Source organism: Macaca fascicularis, chromosome 4, assembly GCF_037993035.2.
Source record: "Macaca fascicularis isolate 582-1 chromosome 4, T2T-MFA8v1.1".
Lineage (NCBI taxonomy): Eukaryota > Metazoa > Chordata > Mammalia > Primates > Cercopithecidae > Macaca > Macaca fascicularis.
The window spans coordinates 33,802,306-33,818,515 of NC_088378.1; the positions used below are offsets into that span (position 1 = coordinate 33,802,306).

A 16,210-nucleotide genomic window follows, 5' to 3' on the forward strand; every position below is an offset into this window, starting at 1 on the left:
AAGAAAATATATTATAAAACATTTTGTGGGGAAGGACAAGGGATAGCTATTATAGGATTAAATATATTTGACATTATCTTCTGGAAATGACCATTTAAAACCTAATTCATTCTCAGTGTTACTGAAAATCTTAAGTTATTTTCATGTTCTCAAACCATTCAAGATAAAGAATGGTGCTCGATGGTGAAAGCCATTGTGACCATAAAAATAGTCATATAACGTAGTAGGCATCACTACATCCAATTCCCATTTATTCTTTTTCCTTGATACCACTAACCTAACCGGATGCTGATGGTTTGGAACACATTGCCATTTAATACTCCACTTAGACTGTACACATAGTATTAGTTCCAGGAGACAACCGGAGGCCTATAAAGGAAAGGGAAAGGGGAGATGGATTGTAAGATTACATATTTCTGGGATTGTTTCTTGTTTGTTTTTAAAGCAAGGCCAGCACATTTTCACATTTAAGACCCACTGATACTAAACACTTACGAAAGGAAAAAAAAAAAAAAAAACTTTCAGTCCTAGCTCCAAGGTAGAAGTTAATTTTTTAAAAAATGTCATTTATTTTTTTGAGACAGGGTCTTGCTCTGTCACCCAGGCTGGAGTGCAGTGGCTCGATCTTGGCTCACTACAACCTCCACCTCCCAGGTTCAAGCAATTCTCCTGCCTCAGCCTCCCAAGTAGCTGGGATTGCAGGTGTGTGCTACCATGTCTGGCTAATTTTTGTATTTTTAATAGAGACAGGGTTTCACCACGTTGGCCAGGATGGTCTCAAACTCCTGACCTCAAATGATCTGCCAACTTCAGCCTCCCAAAGTGTTGTGATTACAGGCGTGAGCCACCACGCCCAGCCACACGTTTTTTTAATGTGAAAGGAAATAAAGACACCAACACATTGCACATCACTGCACAATGTACACACAGTCTTTATGCACGACGTCTCTGAGATGTGTGCACTCTTTCTTCTGGAATGTCTTGAGTTCCGGAAAGCTGGAACGCTGTTCATTCCTAATCCCACTTGGGTTTTTGCCCATTTGATTGTCCTCTGATGAATGTTATCCATGGCAGACAATGACTTTTTACAAGCCACTTTGAGATAGCTCAGGTGCTTGTGTGTCCGTGCTACCCCATGCTATGGAATGGACTCTGCCTCCACACCAAGGTAGTGTCCAGTTTGTACATCTCCATCTGGATTTTTTTTCTATCACTGTGTAACTGATGGATTTTTTTTCCCTCTTCATTTTCCACTGCAATCACAAACAGTAAGTAGGTGCCCAGAGAAGAGGGAGATCAGATCTAGTTTTGACCACAGAAGGAAGCACATTGATTACCAATGAAGCTTCTTCTCCAGGGTGGATCTTTCTGCCCTGAAAAACTCAACCTCGAGCTCAGCCTGATTGGGAATTCTAACATCTGCAGATGCTACTATCTTTTCCTTGTAAAATGACAAGGATATCCTCTAGATCTGCACTGGGAAATGCAGTTGCCACTGGTTTAAATTTGAATTAAATAAAAAATTCAGTTCCTCAATCACAGTAGCCACATTTCAAGAGCTCCATAGCCACATGTAGCTAGTGGCTACTGCGTAACACAGCATATATATAGAACATTTTTATCATTGCAGAAAGTGCTGTTGGATAAGACTGTTCTACAACATACATAGAATATTTCCATTTCAGCAGCAAAATTTGGCCCTGAGAAGAGACTTGATATCTTTGGATATGGTGACTATCTTAGAAGGTCCTTTGGGATGGGGCAAAGTGATACCCTGAAGGAACAAGATTGGAGAACAAAGGATAGTTGTTAGCTAAGAATTTTGCTTTGATTGCCTGTATAAGGTAGCTGTGGTCTGAATCTGATTGGCTTGAAACATACAGGTGTTTTTAGAGGCTGTGTAGAGAAAAGGCAAGAAAGGGAAAAGAGATCTGGCAATTAGGAGCAGCTAGGGGAGAGAGCCAGGATGTCTAATGAAGGGATAAAGCAGTGTGCTTTGTCAAGTGCAATGCAATCCCTCCTCCATCTCCCCCAAAAAACCTTATGTAAAATATGCTTTACTTACTAATGAGTTGAAAATTTAAAATGTAGTTTTTGCGAGTCTGCTCTCAACAGGAGTTTTGGGAATGTACAATGTGTCCAATTACATTGGGTTTAAACATTTTACTTCCTTGCTACTTAGTATCTTCTTTCTCCAAGGCAATCTGTGCATGTCTTTTCCTTAGGACATTAAAGACTTTTGATTGGCGGAATCAGCTCAAGGATCAGTCCCTTCCCAGGTGTGCCAGTGTTTGACACTTCCTGGAGTCTTCCAGTTTGCAACTAATTTGGTGGATTATAGCTGACTGCTTTGAAGCAAGGAAAAATTAATTTGTTTTTTCTCTTATTTAACAAATGTGTATTGCACACTTGATATGTAACAGACAGTGTTTTAGAAGCTGGTTATATAGCAATGAACAAAATCATATTCCTGCCCTCAAATAGCTTAAGTCTCTTTTCCTTTTATGCCCTATCATCTAACCAAAAACAGCTAGTTACAGATATGACAATTACTAGATACACTGCTTTACCTGTTACACTTGACTATGCTAAACATTATGTAATTTGAAGATTACCATTCATTTGTAAGGTAAGGTAAAAAGATTCATCTGGATCACACAGTTAATAAGAGATAGGGGTAGGGTTCCAACACAAACTTTCCCCTTTCTTCTTGAGACATTATGTGCTTGAGACATGTGCTTCTTCTCTTGAGACATTATGTGCTTCGGTGAACCAAAAATGGGAGGTAGGAGAAAAATCAGATATGTCCTTTGCTTTTATATTTCCCATAATGCCTAACATGATATCCCAGAACCTAGCAAAATTGTCTGACATGTAGGAGGCATTCAATAAATATTTGTTGGCTGGTTAAATAAATAGCTACATAAATGGATGGGTAACTGGCATCATGTGCAGTGTAGGCATTTAATCCATATTTGTTGTTAAAGGTTACTCCAGAAGTAGGATAAAATTAAATTCTTCTGAATTAGATTTGGCTTACTAACCACCTTCATTTAGGTTTCAATTATACAAATCAGTTTTTTGCAACAACTGAGAAGTTGGTATTTTTTTCACAAAAATATAATTATTAGATGCATATTAATAGTGTAAAATAATAATTCTTAATGTTGGAGTGACATATAAAGTGGGTGTGCTCAAACTTCTGAGGGGAGAATAATACAACATTTCTGAAAACCAATTTGAAAATATTTTTCAATAATTAAAAAATTGTCACACTGTATGACCTAATAATTCTACTTCTAGTGATCCATTTAAAAGAACTATCCAAGAATGCAAATGAAGACCTTTCTAAGGTCTATCTACTTAATGTGAGGAAAAAAACCCAAAAAATTCAAGCATCAATATTAAGGATTAAATTATAATATTTATATTGTAGAAAAATGTACAGCCATTCGAAATATCTTTAATAACCTGTTTAGAATATAACATAAAGTTTTAGAGAAGCAGAATTTAAAATTATAGTATGATCCAAAGTATTCAAATAATGCACACATACATACACATATACACACACATACACAAATGTTGGCTGAGATTATCTTGAATTGTAAGATTATGAGTTATCTTGGTTTTCTTCTTCACACTTTTTGTATTTTTTTTAAACAATAAAGAACACAATACTGTGGTAATGTCTAAGAGTGTTAATGTACAAGAAATACACAGGCATAATAAAGAAATACAAACTCAGTTTTAGATAAAGAAATGTTATATCAACTTTTAAAATACTGGTTAGATTAACAGTTTGATATTTTTAAAAGGTGTCATTTAAAATACTTAGTTGAAATAATATTTTTGGTTTGTTTAAATTATTGGGTATGTGGGAATGGTGGTGGTGAATATTTTCACTAAGAAGAAAGTCAAGTGGTAATTAACTGTTTTTTAGGATGTATTTGAGCCTTATGTTACTGAACCACCAAAAACATTTGTAGAATAAAACAAAAAATGTGAAAGAAACAGCTAAGTACGAAATAATAAATGGAAAAATTGTAATTTTATTGTCCCCTATTAAAAATGTGAAATATTCCCACATTTTTTCATATTTTTTGAGAACTGTTTATACAGTTGAAATTTTCTATAGAAGAATTACATTATCTTCATATGAACCATATTGTATTTTCTTCCTTTTTTGACAATTTTTACCAAAGCTATATCTATGGATGCTTTGTTATGCATTTACTTACCTAGCAATTCATGTTTCTAAAGTGTATAAAGCAACAACATTAGGAAGTGCTTTTGTTCTTCTGTTAGATATTTGTCATAAACAAACTTCTCTATCTCATAATATACATGTTTGCAATTTTAGAGGATAATCTCTACAGCTTTAGTGATACTAAACAGCTTTAGAATTTATCAGTTCAGCTATTAAGGTAAATTGGTTGAACAAAACCCATAAAATTTTAGATAGGAATCTGATCTTTATACTGCAAATGTGAAAATAGTTCTCATATACATTTGGGATTATTATCAGCAAAAGAAAATATACTGTTCATTCATTTGGGACATAATTTTTTTAACTAAAACATTATTAAAGGAGTATGTAAATGGATTTAAATATAAAATAACAATGGTATCATAACTTTAAAGCATGTTTGTGAAGAAGTTATGCATGACATACAAGTATTATCCTTCTTGAAAATATGAAAATATTAATCCTAAAACTATGCATCAAAATACCAGGTAGAATTCTACCAACTTATGCTTTTATATGGGACACTGGAAAAGTTAGTTAAATAAACATAACTCTTGGCCTTTGAAAAGGTCTTATTTATCATTTAAGGCAATAAAAACTAAAGTGGATATTTAGTTGATATGTTTGATATATAATATTTTTGTGCTAAAATATGCATTCTAATTGAATTTTTAATTTTTTTGTGTCAGGAGATATCATCGAATAGACAATGGTAATCATTTTAATCAGTAAAAGAGGAAAACCACAGATTATTCCTATGATCAGAAGAAATAAAATGAAGGAGTAACACAATAGTAATTACCTGAGCAGATGGATTTCTAATCCTAGAAATAAACATGCTAATGAAGCTACACTACAGAATGACAAGATATTAAGGTCTTCTGAGTCTGGAGAGATTGTTATTCTAATTTACCAGGAGAACTTAATTTTCATTATATTAAAAAGTACTTAATCAACCAAATCTTTTTTAATTAACCAATGTATTTAGGCAGTTTTAGTGTTTCTGTAAATTTCTTCCAAGGGTGTTAGTTTTACAGGGGCACAGTTCCTCATCAGTGTATTCATAGTTTGTTTACTGTCTGTACTTTGCACAGAGCAGAAATGAGTTTTGCTGTCTCTCTAACAAGGCACTTTTTCCTGTGTGCTGTCAATGGGGGTTTTAATTGCAGAATCAAAGCTCATATTGCTGGCACTTTCATAACCACCCTATGCTGCCTTCCTTAAAAGATAAAAAATCTGCCAGGCGCGGTGGCTCACGCCTGTAATCCCAACACTTTGGGAGCCCGACGCGGGTGGATCACGAGGTCAGGAGATCGAGACCATCCTGGCTAACACAGTGAAACCCCGTCTGTACTAAAAAAAAAAAAAAAAGTTAGCCAGGCATGGTGGCGGGTGCCTGTAGTCCCAGCTACTCAGGAGGCTGAGGCAGGAGAATGGCGTGAACCCGGGAGGCGGAGCTTGCAGTGAGCCGAGATCGCGCCACTGCACTCCAGCCTGGGCGCCAGAGCGAGACTCTGTCTCAAAAAAAAAAAAAAAAAAAAAAAAAAAATATATATATATATATATATATATATATATATATATATAAAATCTTCATTAGTAATTGGAATTCATAGTACCTTGACTGATTAGGTGAGCTCCAGGTTTTGTCACTTCCCTGGCCAATCATTTTGGAAGAAATTAACTGGAAGAATGGGAAAAATGGATGGGATACAAAAGTTCGTGTGATAAGTAATGTGAGAAAGAAGCAAAGGAGCCAGTGCCATATTTTCATGCTTACCTGTACATGGTCAGTTTACATTTTCTAAACTAGTAACTGATCAATACATCACAGGTTTTGGATGGACACATAAAATACATAAAATCAGCATGACATTTCTTATTGGGAGAATTGAAAGCCTTTGTGGAAGAAATGCATTTTTAGGGCAAAAAGACTCAGGAGAAAAATCTAGGCAATGACTTAGTTTAGTTTCTCATTTGTGTGGATGTGTGTTTGAGGGAGTGTTACTTTCCTGTCCCTTTTCTTATGCTTATATTTTAGTTGTAACCATAGTAGGCACTTATTTTATATCAGGAGATACTTTAACTATATTAAAATGTGGTAAATATTTAATACAGTTATAAAAACTTAACTCATCTCAGTTTACATCCAATTCAACAAACCTTTATTGAATAATCAGGATATTTTTAAAAACATAGGACTGGCTATACAGAGCTATACCAACTTACCAAAATATGATCCCAATCACTTAGACCCTTGCTACTCAAAGTATGGTCCAAGCACTGGCATTTCTTGGGAATTGTTAGAAATATGGAATCTTAGGCCCCAATTCCTGCCCTCTGAACCAAAATCTGCATTGTAACAAGATCCTCACATAAATCAAATCCACATTAAATTTTGAAAAGCACTGTGTTAGAAGACCACAGTCTAAATACGGGAAGTAATTTCATAAGAAATGCTCTAACAGAGAACAAATACCAGAGGCCAATCAAAGAATGCAATTCTGGTTGCAGGGATTCACAGTAGTTTTGAATCTGCCCCTTACTACATTACACTTTCCACAAGATACATCAGCAGCTTCTAAAGCGTGCCCCTGGTCAAATACATTGGAGAAACAGTGCATAATGTATACCATAGTTTAGAGATGGCTTGTTCATAATAGTGTGTTAAAGATTTTAGCCAGGCATCGTGGCAGGTGCCTGTTGTCCCAGTTACTCAAGAGGCTGAGGCAGGAAAATTGCATGAGCCCAGGAGTTGAAGGCTGCAGTGAGCTTTGATTATACTACTGCACTCCAATCTGGGTGAATAAGTGAGATCCTGTTTCAGAATAAATAAGTAAACATTTGGAGAAATCCTGAAATAAATAAATCTGTTTTACTTAAACCCAGGATTCCACAAATAGACATGGAACACACTTTGAGAAACACTGCATGTTATGAGTTTGCAACGTTTTGCTTATGAAGTATTTTACTAGAGTTGTTCTGTACTCCATTAGCTTCTTTTTTTTTCTTTTTATACTGAATATATTTAACCTTGAATATAAGTTTGAACAAAAAATAAAATTTAGCTCTGACACAATGTATGTAGTATTATAGAAATTCTGAGGCAAATTAATTCAACTGTTCTGTTAAAAATTATCCAGATCTGGATAGATAAAGTTGTCTTTGAACAAATAGTATGCTAAAGTCTGGCCTCCACATATCATTGAAATTAAGCCGGATCCTGCAAGTAAATGAAAGGGAAGTTTTGGTTAACTGTCAATAATGAATAATTCATTAGTGACATTATGAATAAGAACAATTGTCATGACTAAAATAATGTTTCTGAAACTGACATAGCATTTGAAACAGAATGGTTTATAGATTCAGCTAAAAGAAGTAGGTATGTAGTCTGAGGATGGTAAATTGTTGCAATTTAAAAGTTCCTTCAGGGAATAGGTGCATGGTTCTGTCAAATGATATTAAGAAGTTCTTAAAACTCAGAAATCAAAGGCAATGGAGTCAAAGCACATGCCAAAGAATTCACGATTCTCAATTCTTTTAACTCTTCAATCTGCCTTTTGTTTGTGTTGTGGTTGTTTAGAATATATATTTTTTCTAAAGTGCTTTCCCTCTAATTATAAAAGGAAAGCATGTCCACTAACTTGGGAAATATTTCAAGTATAGAAAATATATTTTAAAAAGCAGAATCTCACCTCCCTGAGATTCTCAACTGTTTGGTTTTATGAAAATGTCTTTAGTTCTGATTTCATTGGCCCAGTGATTCTTGTTTGTTTTAAAATATTGATCTGGCCTTACACAATTTTCACAAATCTGCTGTTCTCTGTGTGGCAGTAATAGTATAACTCCCATAAAAGGTAAAGTTTCCTGAGTTAAGAACTCTGACAGGACCGCACGACTTCCTTGCACAAAGACACATGTCCAGAGTGAGACCATGAGATAGAATTTCCCAAATGTGTAGCCACTGTTCTCTTACATTTAAATTTTTCACTCAAAGAAGAAAAAAAAAAAAAAAAGGCTAACTCAAATGTTACACTGCAACTTTTTTTTTTTTTTTTTTAAAGATGGAGTCTTGCTCTGTTGCCCAGGCTGGAGTGCAGTGGCGTGATCTTTGCTCACTGCAACCTCTGCCTCCCGGGTTCAAGTGATTCTCCTGCCTCAGCCCCCGAGTGGCTAGGATTACAGGTGTGTGCCACCATGCCTGACTAATTTTTATATTTTTAGTAGAGATCGATTTCTCCATGTTGCCCAGGCAGTTCTTGAACTCCTGACCTCAAGTGATCCACCTGCCTAGGCCTCCTAAAGTGCTGGGATTACAGGCGAGAGCCACAATGCCCAGCTGCAGCAACTGTTTTCTGAGTAATCCAACCATGATTATTGAAGAAAAATAGTCATCCAACTCTTTTAGCAAATTGAATTGGCCATTCCATTACACCTAACTTGACTCTTCTTGGCATCAAGGTGGCATATACCATGTAACTGAGCTGGCTAAAGCACGGTAAATTCTGTGGTATTAAAAATAAAACCCAAAAGTTATAAGTTCTTGTTTTTGGAGAGAAAAAGTCATTTCACTTATGCTTACAGAATTTCTTACCAAACCTTTTCTGATTTATTAAAAATTTACATCTTTGAAAGACATATAAAATAAAACCTCAGTACTTTCTACATGTGTTTTCTGTACATACTAAATAATACTGGAGGAAATTACACATCTAAGACTTAACAGACATGCAAGGTAAGTGGAGAATAAACTCTAGTGAAGGAGCCAATAAATGACATAAATAATACGAGTACTCTAAACAGATAATGTGACTAGATGTTGTGATCATTGCGGTCAATACCTGGCTTAAGCGAAACAAAAAGCTTTAGGAAAGTTCATTTTCACCTGGTTAATTTCCTTACTAGGTATGTGGTTGATGAATTCAGTTCAATTTGTGAGAAAAAAAATGTAATTTCTTCTTGTACTGCTACCATAAAGACAGTGATGTCATACATGAAGAAAAGTGAAGGTGTCACAAATATATCCAGTGTGTTATTCTGTGTAATTTTTGAATGATAAAGTTTTTGAATTTTTTTGGTTTAATTACATGACCCACATAAAAATATTTCCCCCATCTTTATATATAAATATATATTTATATTATATAACTATTATGTAATATGCATATATTTATAATGCTAAATATAATAATATAACACACACACACACATATATATATACATATTGCTTACAAAAGGCAATTGTCTATATTCTTTTGGGACCCTCCCATGGTGAAGATTGAACAGCTTTCCTTGATAGTCTACTGGAGTGTGTTCTTTGTCAGGACCCCAAATACACATTACAAATTTGTATAAGATACAACTATATAATATATAATATATGTAATATATAATATACAAATTATATCATTACATGCCAAGAAAATCTCTGCTCCTTAATTTTATCTCATTTAATTCTCTCCATACTTACACAGCAAATATTTATTAATGCTCTACTATATGCCAGGCACGGCCCTGAGGACTGAATATTTTATTATGGACATTTTAGCTCTTAAGAGATTTTTTTAACACTTAAAAATGAAAATTAAGCCATTCCATAATTTTCCTTTCAAAGGTTAAGCAGCGTTTGCTATTTTCCAGTTGAGTATAGAAACAACTCCTTTGACCATTTGTATGTTCTTTCCCAAGGCATATCTTGTATGCTTGCCTCTGTGTGCTTTGAAAGCAATAGTCACAGAACTAGAAAGCAACAGGGAAGTCCTACTATGGCTTGTGATACTAACTGATCAATCCATCTTCTTTTCAGTTACTTTTGACTCTTCACATTGTCTAAATGGTGTTCTCAATTTCTGTAAGCTCTGCTCTTAACCCTGTGCATTCTTTATCTTAGAGTGTGTACCCACTACAGAGGCAGCAACCATCACATCCGTGCAGTAGTAGCTTCAGGATTCTATGTAGAAGTGTCTCTGGGTGGCCATCTATGTTGAGGGAAAGGCTAGTTAGAGGACACACCTTAGTGACTCTGAAAATGCTCCTAAATGATCCAATTCTATAAGCTTCGGTTTTTACATTTGCTAAATTGGCATATAATACTTATCTCACAGGACTGTAATAAAGGTTAATGAGATAAATGCAATGTCCCTGGCTTATATTATGCATATCAATGAATGGTAAGTACTATTAATACTGTGTAGGCCATTAAAATTGAGTGGCAATTCCAGAGCATGTTTGGGTATGCATGCTGTTGTCAGAACAGATTGAAGATATTATACAAGATTATTGCCAAATCAATAAGAGTGATTAAAAAAAGATTTTATGACCTTTATATTTGAAAGCCAGATGCAACAGATTTAGAACTAAATGATTTTCATATTTGACAAATATTGAAATCTGTTAAGAAGCATAGAAGCATCCAACTTTGCTTTACATTTACTTTTATTTACGTTTTTATTTTTTAGAGATGGGGTCTCACTCTGTTGCCCAGGCTGGGGTGCAGTGGTGTCATCATAGCTCACTGTAGCCTCAAACTCCTGGGCTCAAGAGATCCTCCCACCTCAGCCTCCCAGGTAGCTCAGATTACTGGCATGAGCCACCATGCCAGGACTGTGTAGCAGTTTATTAACACAAGTAACTGTTAATATTGTAATGTTCTGTTTCTCTCCTAAATTTCTAATTACTGTTACATACTATGATTAAGGAAGAAAATAAGTAAAAGCGTGTGTAATCTCGTCTCCTGTATGTTCACTGTTTTGTATCTTGATTTTCCTATTTCATAAAATAGAATTCTATGGAAAACATAATCCAATTTAGATTGGATTTCTTAAAAGTCAGACTGAGCTAAATGTGGTTGGCTACTTCAATTCTAGAAAATGATTTTAAAAAACAACAGGGGAGATTAAAGTTAAACACCTTGAAGAACTTCTCAATTGTTAAGAACTTGAAAATACTATGAAGACATAAAATTTATTGACTTTGTTTCAACTTATGCGTTGCATAAGGGAATAAAAAGACTCAGAACAATGTCTATGCTATTGCTGCTCCAACTATGGTCTCTGGACTAGCAGTGCCAGCATAACCTGGGCCCTACCCAGACTCACTACCTTTTTGCAAGATCTTTAGGTGATTTGCATGCATTATGTACATTACAAATTGAGAAATTCTGCTCTGAGATATACTTCTAGGCTCTTTGTATTAATATGGGAAAAAAAGAGTGGAGGCTAATTTATCTTTGTATATTCTTATGTTCCTAGTTGTTTACCTGGAAGCTCTTTTCATACTTTGCTAGTTTCAATACACACTCATTTTTGTTGTGGTTTCCACTTCCTTCATCATAATTTTGTCTTCACCGAAGTATAGCTTGAGTCTTGACTATTTCACTTGAATTCTTCTACAGAGGGCAGTTCCCTCTAGCGATCTATAAATCAGGTTTCAACCTCTTTGTCCTACTAAAAATTCAACCTTTTGAGGATCCATAAATGTTATGAGAGGGCTTATTTAGATAAGTTGTGTACAATAAGAAGTTAGAGAAAACTGTGTCTTGGAACATAGGAATAAATAAAATATAGTCCCATAATAAGATGTGAGAGCATGAAGCTTTGTGAATAGATGAGGAAATGTCAGAGAAGGAAAGAAGAGGAACTGTATTGTTTGGCATCCGTTCTTTCATGTACCTGTAACTCATACTGTTTCTGAGTCTACCCAGTCTGCCTGTTTTTACAGTAGAATGTTTGATGCACCCATGAGCATATAATCAAGTGTGTATGTAGATTCCATTACAAGTGCAAAAATGGTCCCTAAAACACTTTTTAAAGAAAGTTATATCTATCTGCTCAAGTTTTGCTCCTCGTGGAAACTCTGTCCCTATTTCCTACTATAAAGGAAAAATGAGAGGAGAAGAAAGGGAGAAAAAACTGGTGCAGATCAGTCTTGGAGGCAAGCTAAGAAAATCCATGGCTTATTGAAGACTGTGCCAGAATATAGTCTTTACTGACTTTCACTCCAGCTCCTTCATTATTGACATCAACATCTGTTATTCCTCTGTAAATTCAAATTGTACCAGAAGCAGAAGTAGAGTATGCTATACTTTTTTTCCTTTTTCTTTTCTTCTCTTTTTTTTTTTTTTTTTTTTTTTTTTGAGACATAGTCTGCTCTGCCTCTCCTAGGCTGAAGTGCAGGGGTGCAATCTCAACTCTATGCAACCTCTACCTCCCAGGTTCAAGCGATTCTCCTGCCTCAGCCTCCTGAGGAGCTGGGATTACAGGTGCCCACCACCACGCCATGGCTAATTTTTGTATTTTTAGTAGAGATGGAGTTTCACCATGTTGACCAGGCTTGTCTCAAACTCCTGACCTCAAGTGATCTGCCTGCCTTGGCCTCCCAAAGTGCTGGGATTACAGGCATGAGCCACCGCACTCGGCCACTATACGTCTTATATGTCTATTTACCGGATGTATTTTTGTTTCTAAATACATGTTAAGATTGCACCTTCTCTCCCATGGATGGTATCTGGGTTGGCCTGAGAGTATATTTGGGCCAAAAGAGACAATCAGTGGAGTCCATCTTCAGTAAAACTGTGTTTTTTTAAAAATTATCTTAGATATTATTATTATCTTAGAAAGGTAATGATTATAAAATCTATGAGAAAATAAAATATATTTCCACAGTTGTTCTATTTAACGTTGTTTCTGTGCATTAAAGAATCTAAACAAACAATTTCATTATACCTAAAGCAGCCCACCAATGTGATGTCAAGGGGAATTCCAACATAACTGCAATAGAAAAAAAATGTTTAATTTCAAAACATGCATTTTTATCTTTTACTCAAGACGAAATAATCCTGTTTGGTCAAAATATGTCCACCCAACAAGAAAAGGTTTATCCATGTTCACGAAATCAGGTAGCCCCCAGTTGTACTTCAGTCCTGGTCTAAAAGGTCACTTGTTAAGTCAAACCTTTACAACTCTTCTCCTAGAAATAATACTATGAATTGTGAGGTTCTCAGGTTAGCTCCCAAAGTTGATTTTAAGTGATCATCCTAAGGCCATCCTGAATCCTCAATGCCTAGTTCCCTCAGGAATTCCAAACCACTTCATGCTGAAGTAAGTCACTTCTGTCCAGTAGTCATTTGTTAACATTTTCTAAGTGCCACGTGTTAGATGATTAACTCATAACTTTTCTAGGTCCAGAACCTATAGCTCATCTCAACCCTGAGGATTGAACCACCTATACTCCAAGTCCTTTTACAAATATTGGTGGTTGTCTTGCAGAAAAAATTAAGCCCCAAAGTAAAGTAGAGCACTTCAGAAGTAGAGTGATGGGGGCAGGGCCTTCAGTGATTCTTTGAGTTACTGAGGGAGGGCTTGTGTCTGTGGAAACTGATACTAGGCCATGAATATACTGGCATTCTTTAATAGCAGTGAAGCTGGGAAGTTGTAATTCATTTGGAAATTGTGTGTTCTTCAGTTGGAGACAGATTGTACTGTTTTTGTTTGTTTGTTTGTTTTTTGTTTTTTGAGACAGAGTCTCACTCTGTCACCCAGGCTGGAGTGCAATGGTGCAGTCTCAGCTCACTGCAACCTCTGCCTCCTGGGTTCAAGGGATTCTCCCTGCCTCAGCCTCCCAAGTAGCTGGGATTACAGGTGCCCGCCACCATGCCTGGCTAATTTTTGTATTTTTAGTAGAGATGGGGTTTCACCATGTTGATCAGGCTGGTCTTGAACTCCTGACCTCAGGTGATCTGTCCACCTCAGCCTCCCAAAGTGCTGGGATTACCGGCGTGAGCCACTGCACCTGGCAGAGACAGATTATACTATCAACAGATCAGGGCACTGAAATTATGACAGTGATTTAAGTTGGTCATAAGTAAGAATAAACTTTGAATTATAACCTGTGGTTGGTTATCACTCATATTTTGACTGATATGCTTTAAAAAATAAGGCAGTATAGTAAGGGAGAAAAAAATACAGTGGATGAGTAAATTTTGAGTGGATAGGCGAACAAATGGATGAAATAGTCATTTACTGAGTGAATATTATATACTAGACACATGTCAGACAATTTCTTATTATCTAATTGAAACCTCATCAGGTTTCCCACATTTTGTAGAGAAGGAAACTGATGTGAGAGATGTGACTTGGCCACAACTACCCACCTAGTAAAATGTAGGACTGGAATTTGTATATATTTTCTTCTGACTCCAAAAATCATAGGTAGAAATAAAAACCACTTAATCTAAGAACTGGTATTTGTTTTAAAATAACTGTTGCTGGACAGGTGTCCATGAATCCCAGTTCCCAGTCTTTGATCAGTTTCTGCCCTCACGGAAGGGTTTTGGAGGAAAAATATGTCCTACAGGGCAAACCTTGCCAAGTTGGTGATAAGTTGAATGTGAAAGGGAAAGATCTCTATTTCAGTTTAGTTCTGAATCAGGTTGGATCTTGAAACAGAAAAATGATGCAGGGAAAACCAGGGTAATACAAATGAAGTTTAGCTAATAATAGTATTATACCAATGTTAATTCATTAGTTTTGACAATTGTACTATGGTTATATGAAATGCTAACATTAGGGGAAGCTGGGTGAAGGGTACATGGGAACTCTCAGTTATATTTTTGTAACTTTTCTGTAACTCTAAAATTATTTCAAAATAAAACATTTTTTAAAGAGTTTTTAAAAACCTCCCTGAGAAGAGCGGTAGAAAAAAATGTGGCTGGAAAGAGGGAGGAAGACCTTTCATCTTCAGTTTTTATCATTTAGCTATCATACAAGAATATGCAGACAACAAAGTTCTACTCAGGAAGTGGTTTACGTCCAACATCTGTTTTAATACATTTTCCTTGTTTCTGTTATTTCATTTTGCTTACCAGTTGAAGTGATGACAACATGAAGAATAGTTACTGAAATAGCATAATCCCAAACCCATTCTTCCACAACCGGAACAAAAAGCAATCCACAAACAAAGTAGGTGACCTCTGTTGAAACTAAAAGAACTGCAAATACAAGGAAGAATATAATTATTGGGGACTAGAGCAACTAACATTCTGATATACAACTAGTAATAAGACCAGGAAAGCTTACTCTGAGAAGAAATTTTGGTAAGAATTTTTTAAATGTTCCATTTCCTAACAATCCTCATATTTGGATAAAATGATTAACGCATTTTATCTTTTAACAATTTTTAGATTTGTAGAAAACCACAATATATCATTTCTGTTTCACATTCTTTGTATTTAACATTTTAGAAAGTGAAATACAATAAAGAAGTGTTACAGTGTAACCAATATGTGCAAATCTGTAATTGGATTGCAAATCTCATTTTAAGATATATTAAAAACTAATGAAAAAATCCAGTTCTGAGTTTTGAGAAATGAAAAAAAAAAATTAAACCAAATGTAAGAGTTTATTGAACTATAACATTTGTTTGATACCAAGCACTGCCTAACTTGGAAATGAGTTCCTTTGTGTCTTTGTAATAAAATGGTTCGTTCAGATCGTCACTTGGGAAACATAACTGATAACCATGAATGAAAGAAAGTCTCATAGATGACAGGTATGGATGGAGACACTCTCCTAAATCCACTAGTTGTGACAGAGTGGTTTACCTGAACACGTATGAAGAGCTAGATATTTACACGTGAGAACCACAAATCTCTAAGAGCCCTGAACATGTGATGGGTCCATCTTTTGCCTCTTGTCTTTGATATGGATCTTTAAGACTATCATGGTTTCAAAAGAGAAATCCATCAAACTTTAAAGTGACAAATATATGTGATACACCACCAAGGTCCCTTTGTAAATGATACCACTTTCCATAAAAATTACCTTTCCTCTTAAAACACAGAAAATAAGTGATATGTTCATATAATTCAGGGATAAATAAATCTAGGCAAACTCTAATATTTTTCAAAGCAAAAAATAAAATAATCACCTTATGTCCTACTGTGTAGAAGTAATTTATTATCCA

At 35.4% G+C, this 16,210-nt stretch overlaps 1 protein-coding gene across 8 annotated transcripts in view; it reads right to left on the bottom strand.

Moving 5' to 3' along the window:
- Positions 1–232: 232 nt before the first annotated feature.
- TMEM244 (transmembrane protein 244) overlaps positions 233–16,210 on the bottom strand; it is a 42,589-nt gene continuing 26,611 nt past the window's right edge. For 2 of the 8 annotated variants that reach the window (XM_045391548.2, XM_045391551.2), the window contains 3 exons: positions 15,111–15,236; positions 12,973–13,017; positions 6,392–7,472 (listed from right to left, as the gene is read on the bottom strand). In XM_045391548.2, coding sequence (XP_045247483.1) covers positions 7,378–7,472; positions 12,973–13,017; positions 15,111–15,236 — 266 coding nt within the window. In that variant the 3' untranslated portion in view covers positions 6,392–7,377. Of the gene's footprint in view, positions 370–6,391; positions 7,473–8,458; positions 10,228–12,534; positions 13,018–13,943; positions 14,039–15,110; positions 15,237–16,210 lie in introns of those variants that run through there. The other 6 variants (XR_010586234.1, XR_010586233.1, XR_010586235.1 and 3 more) reach the window with 6 other exon arrangements.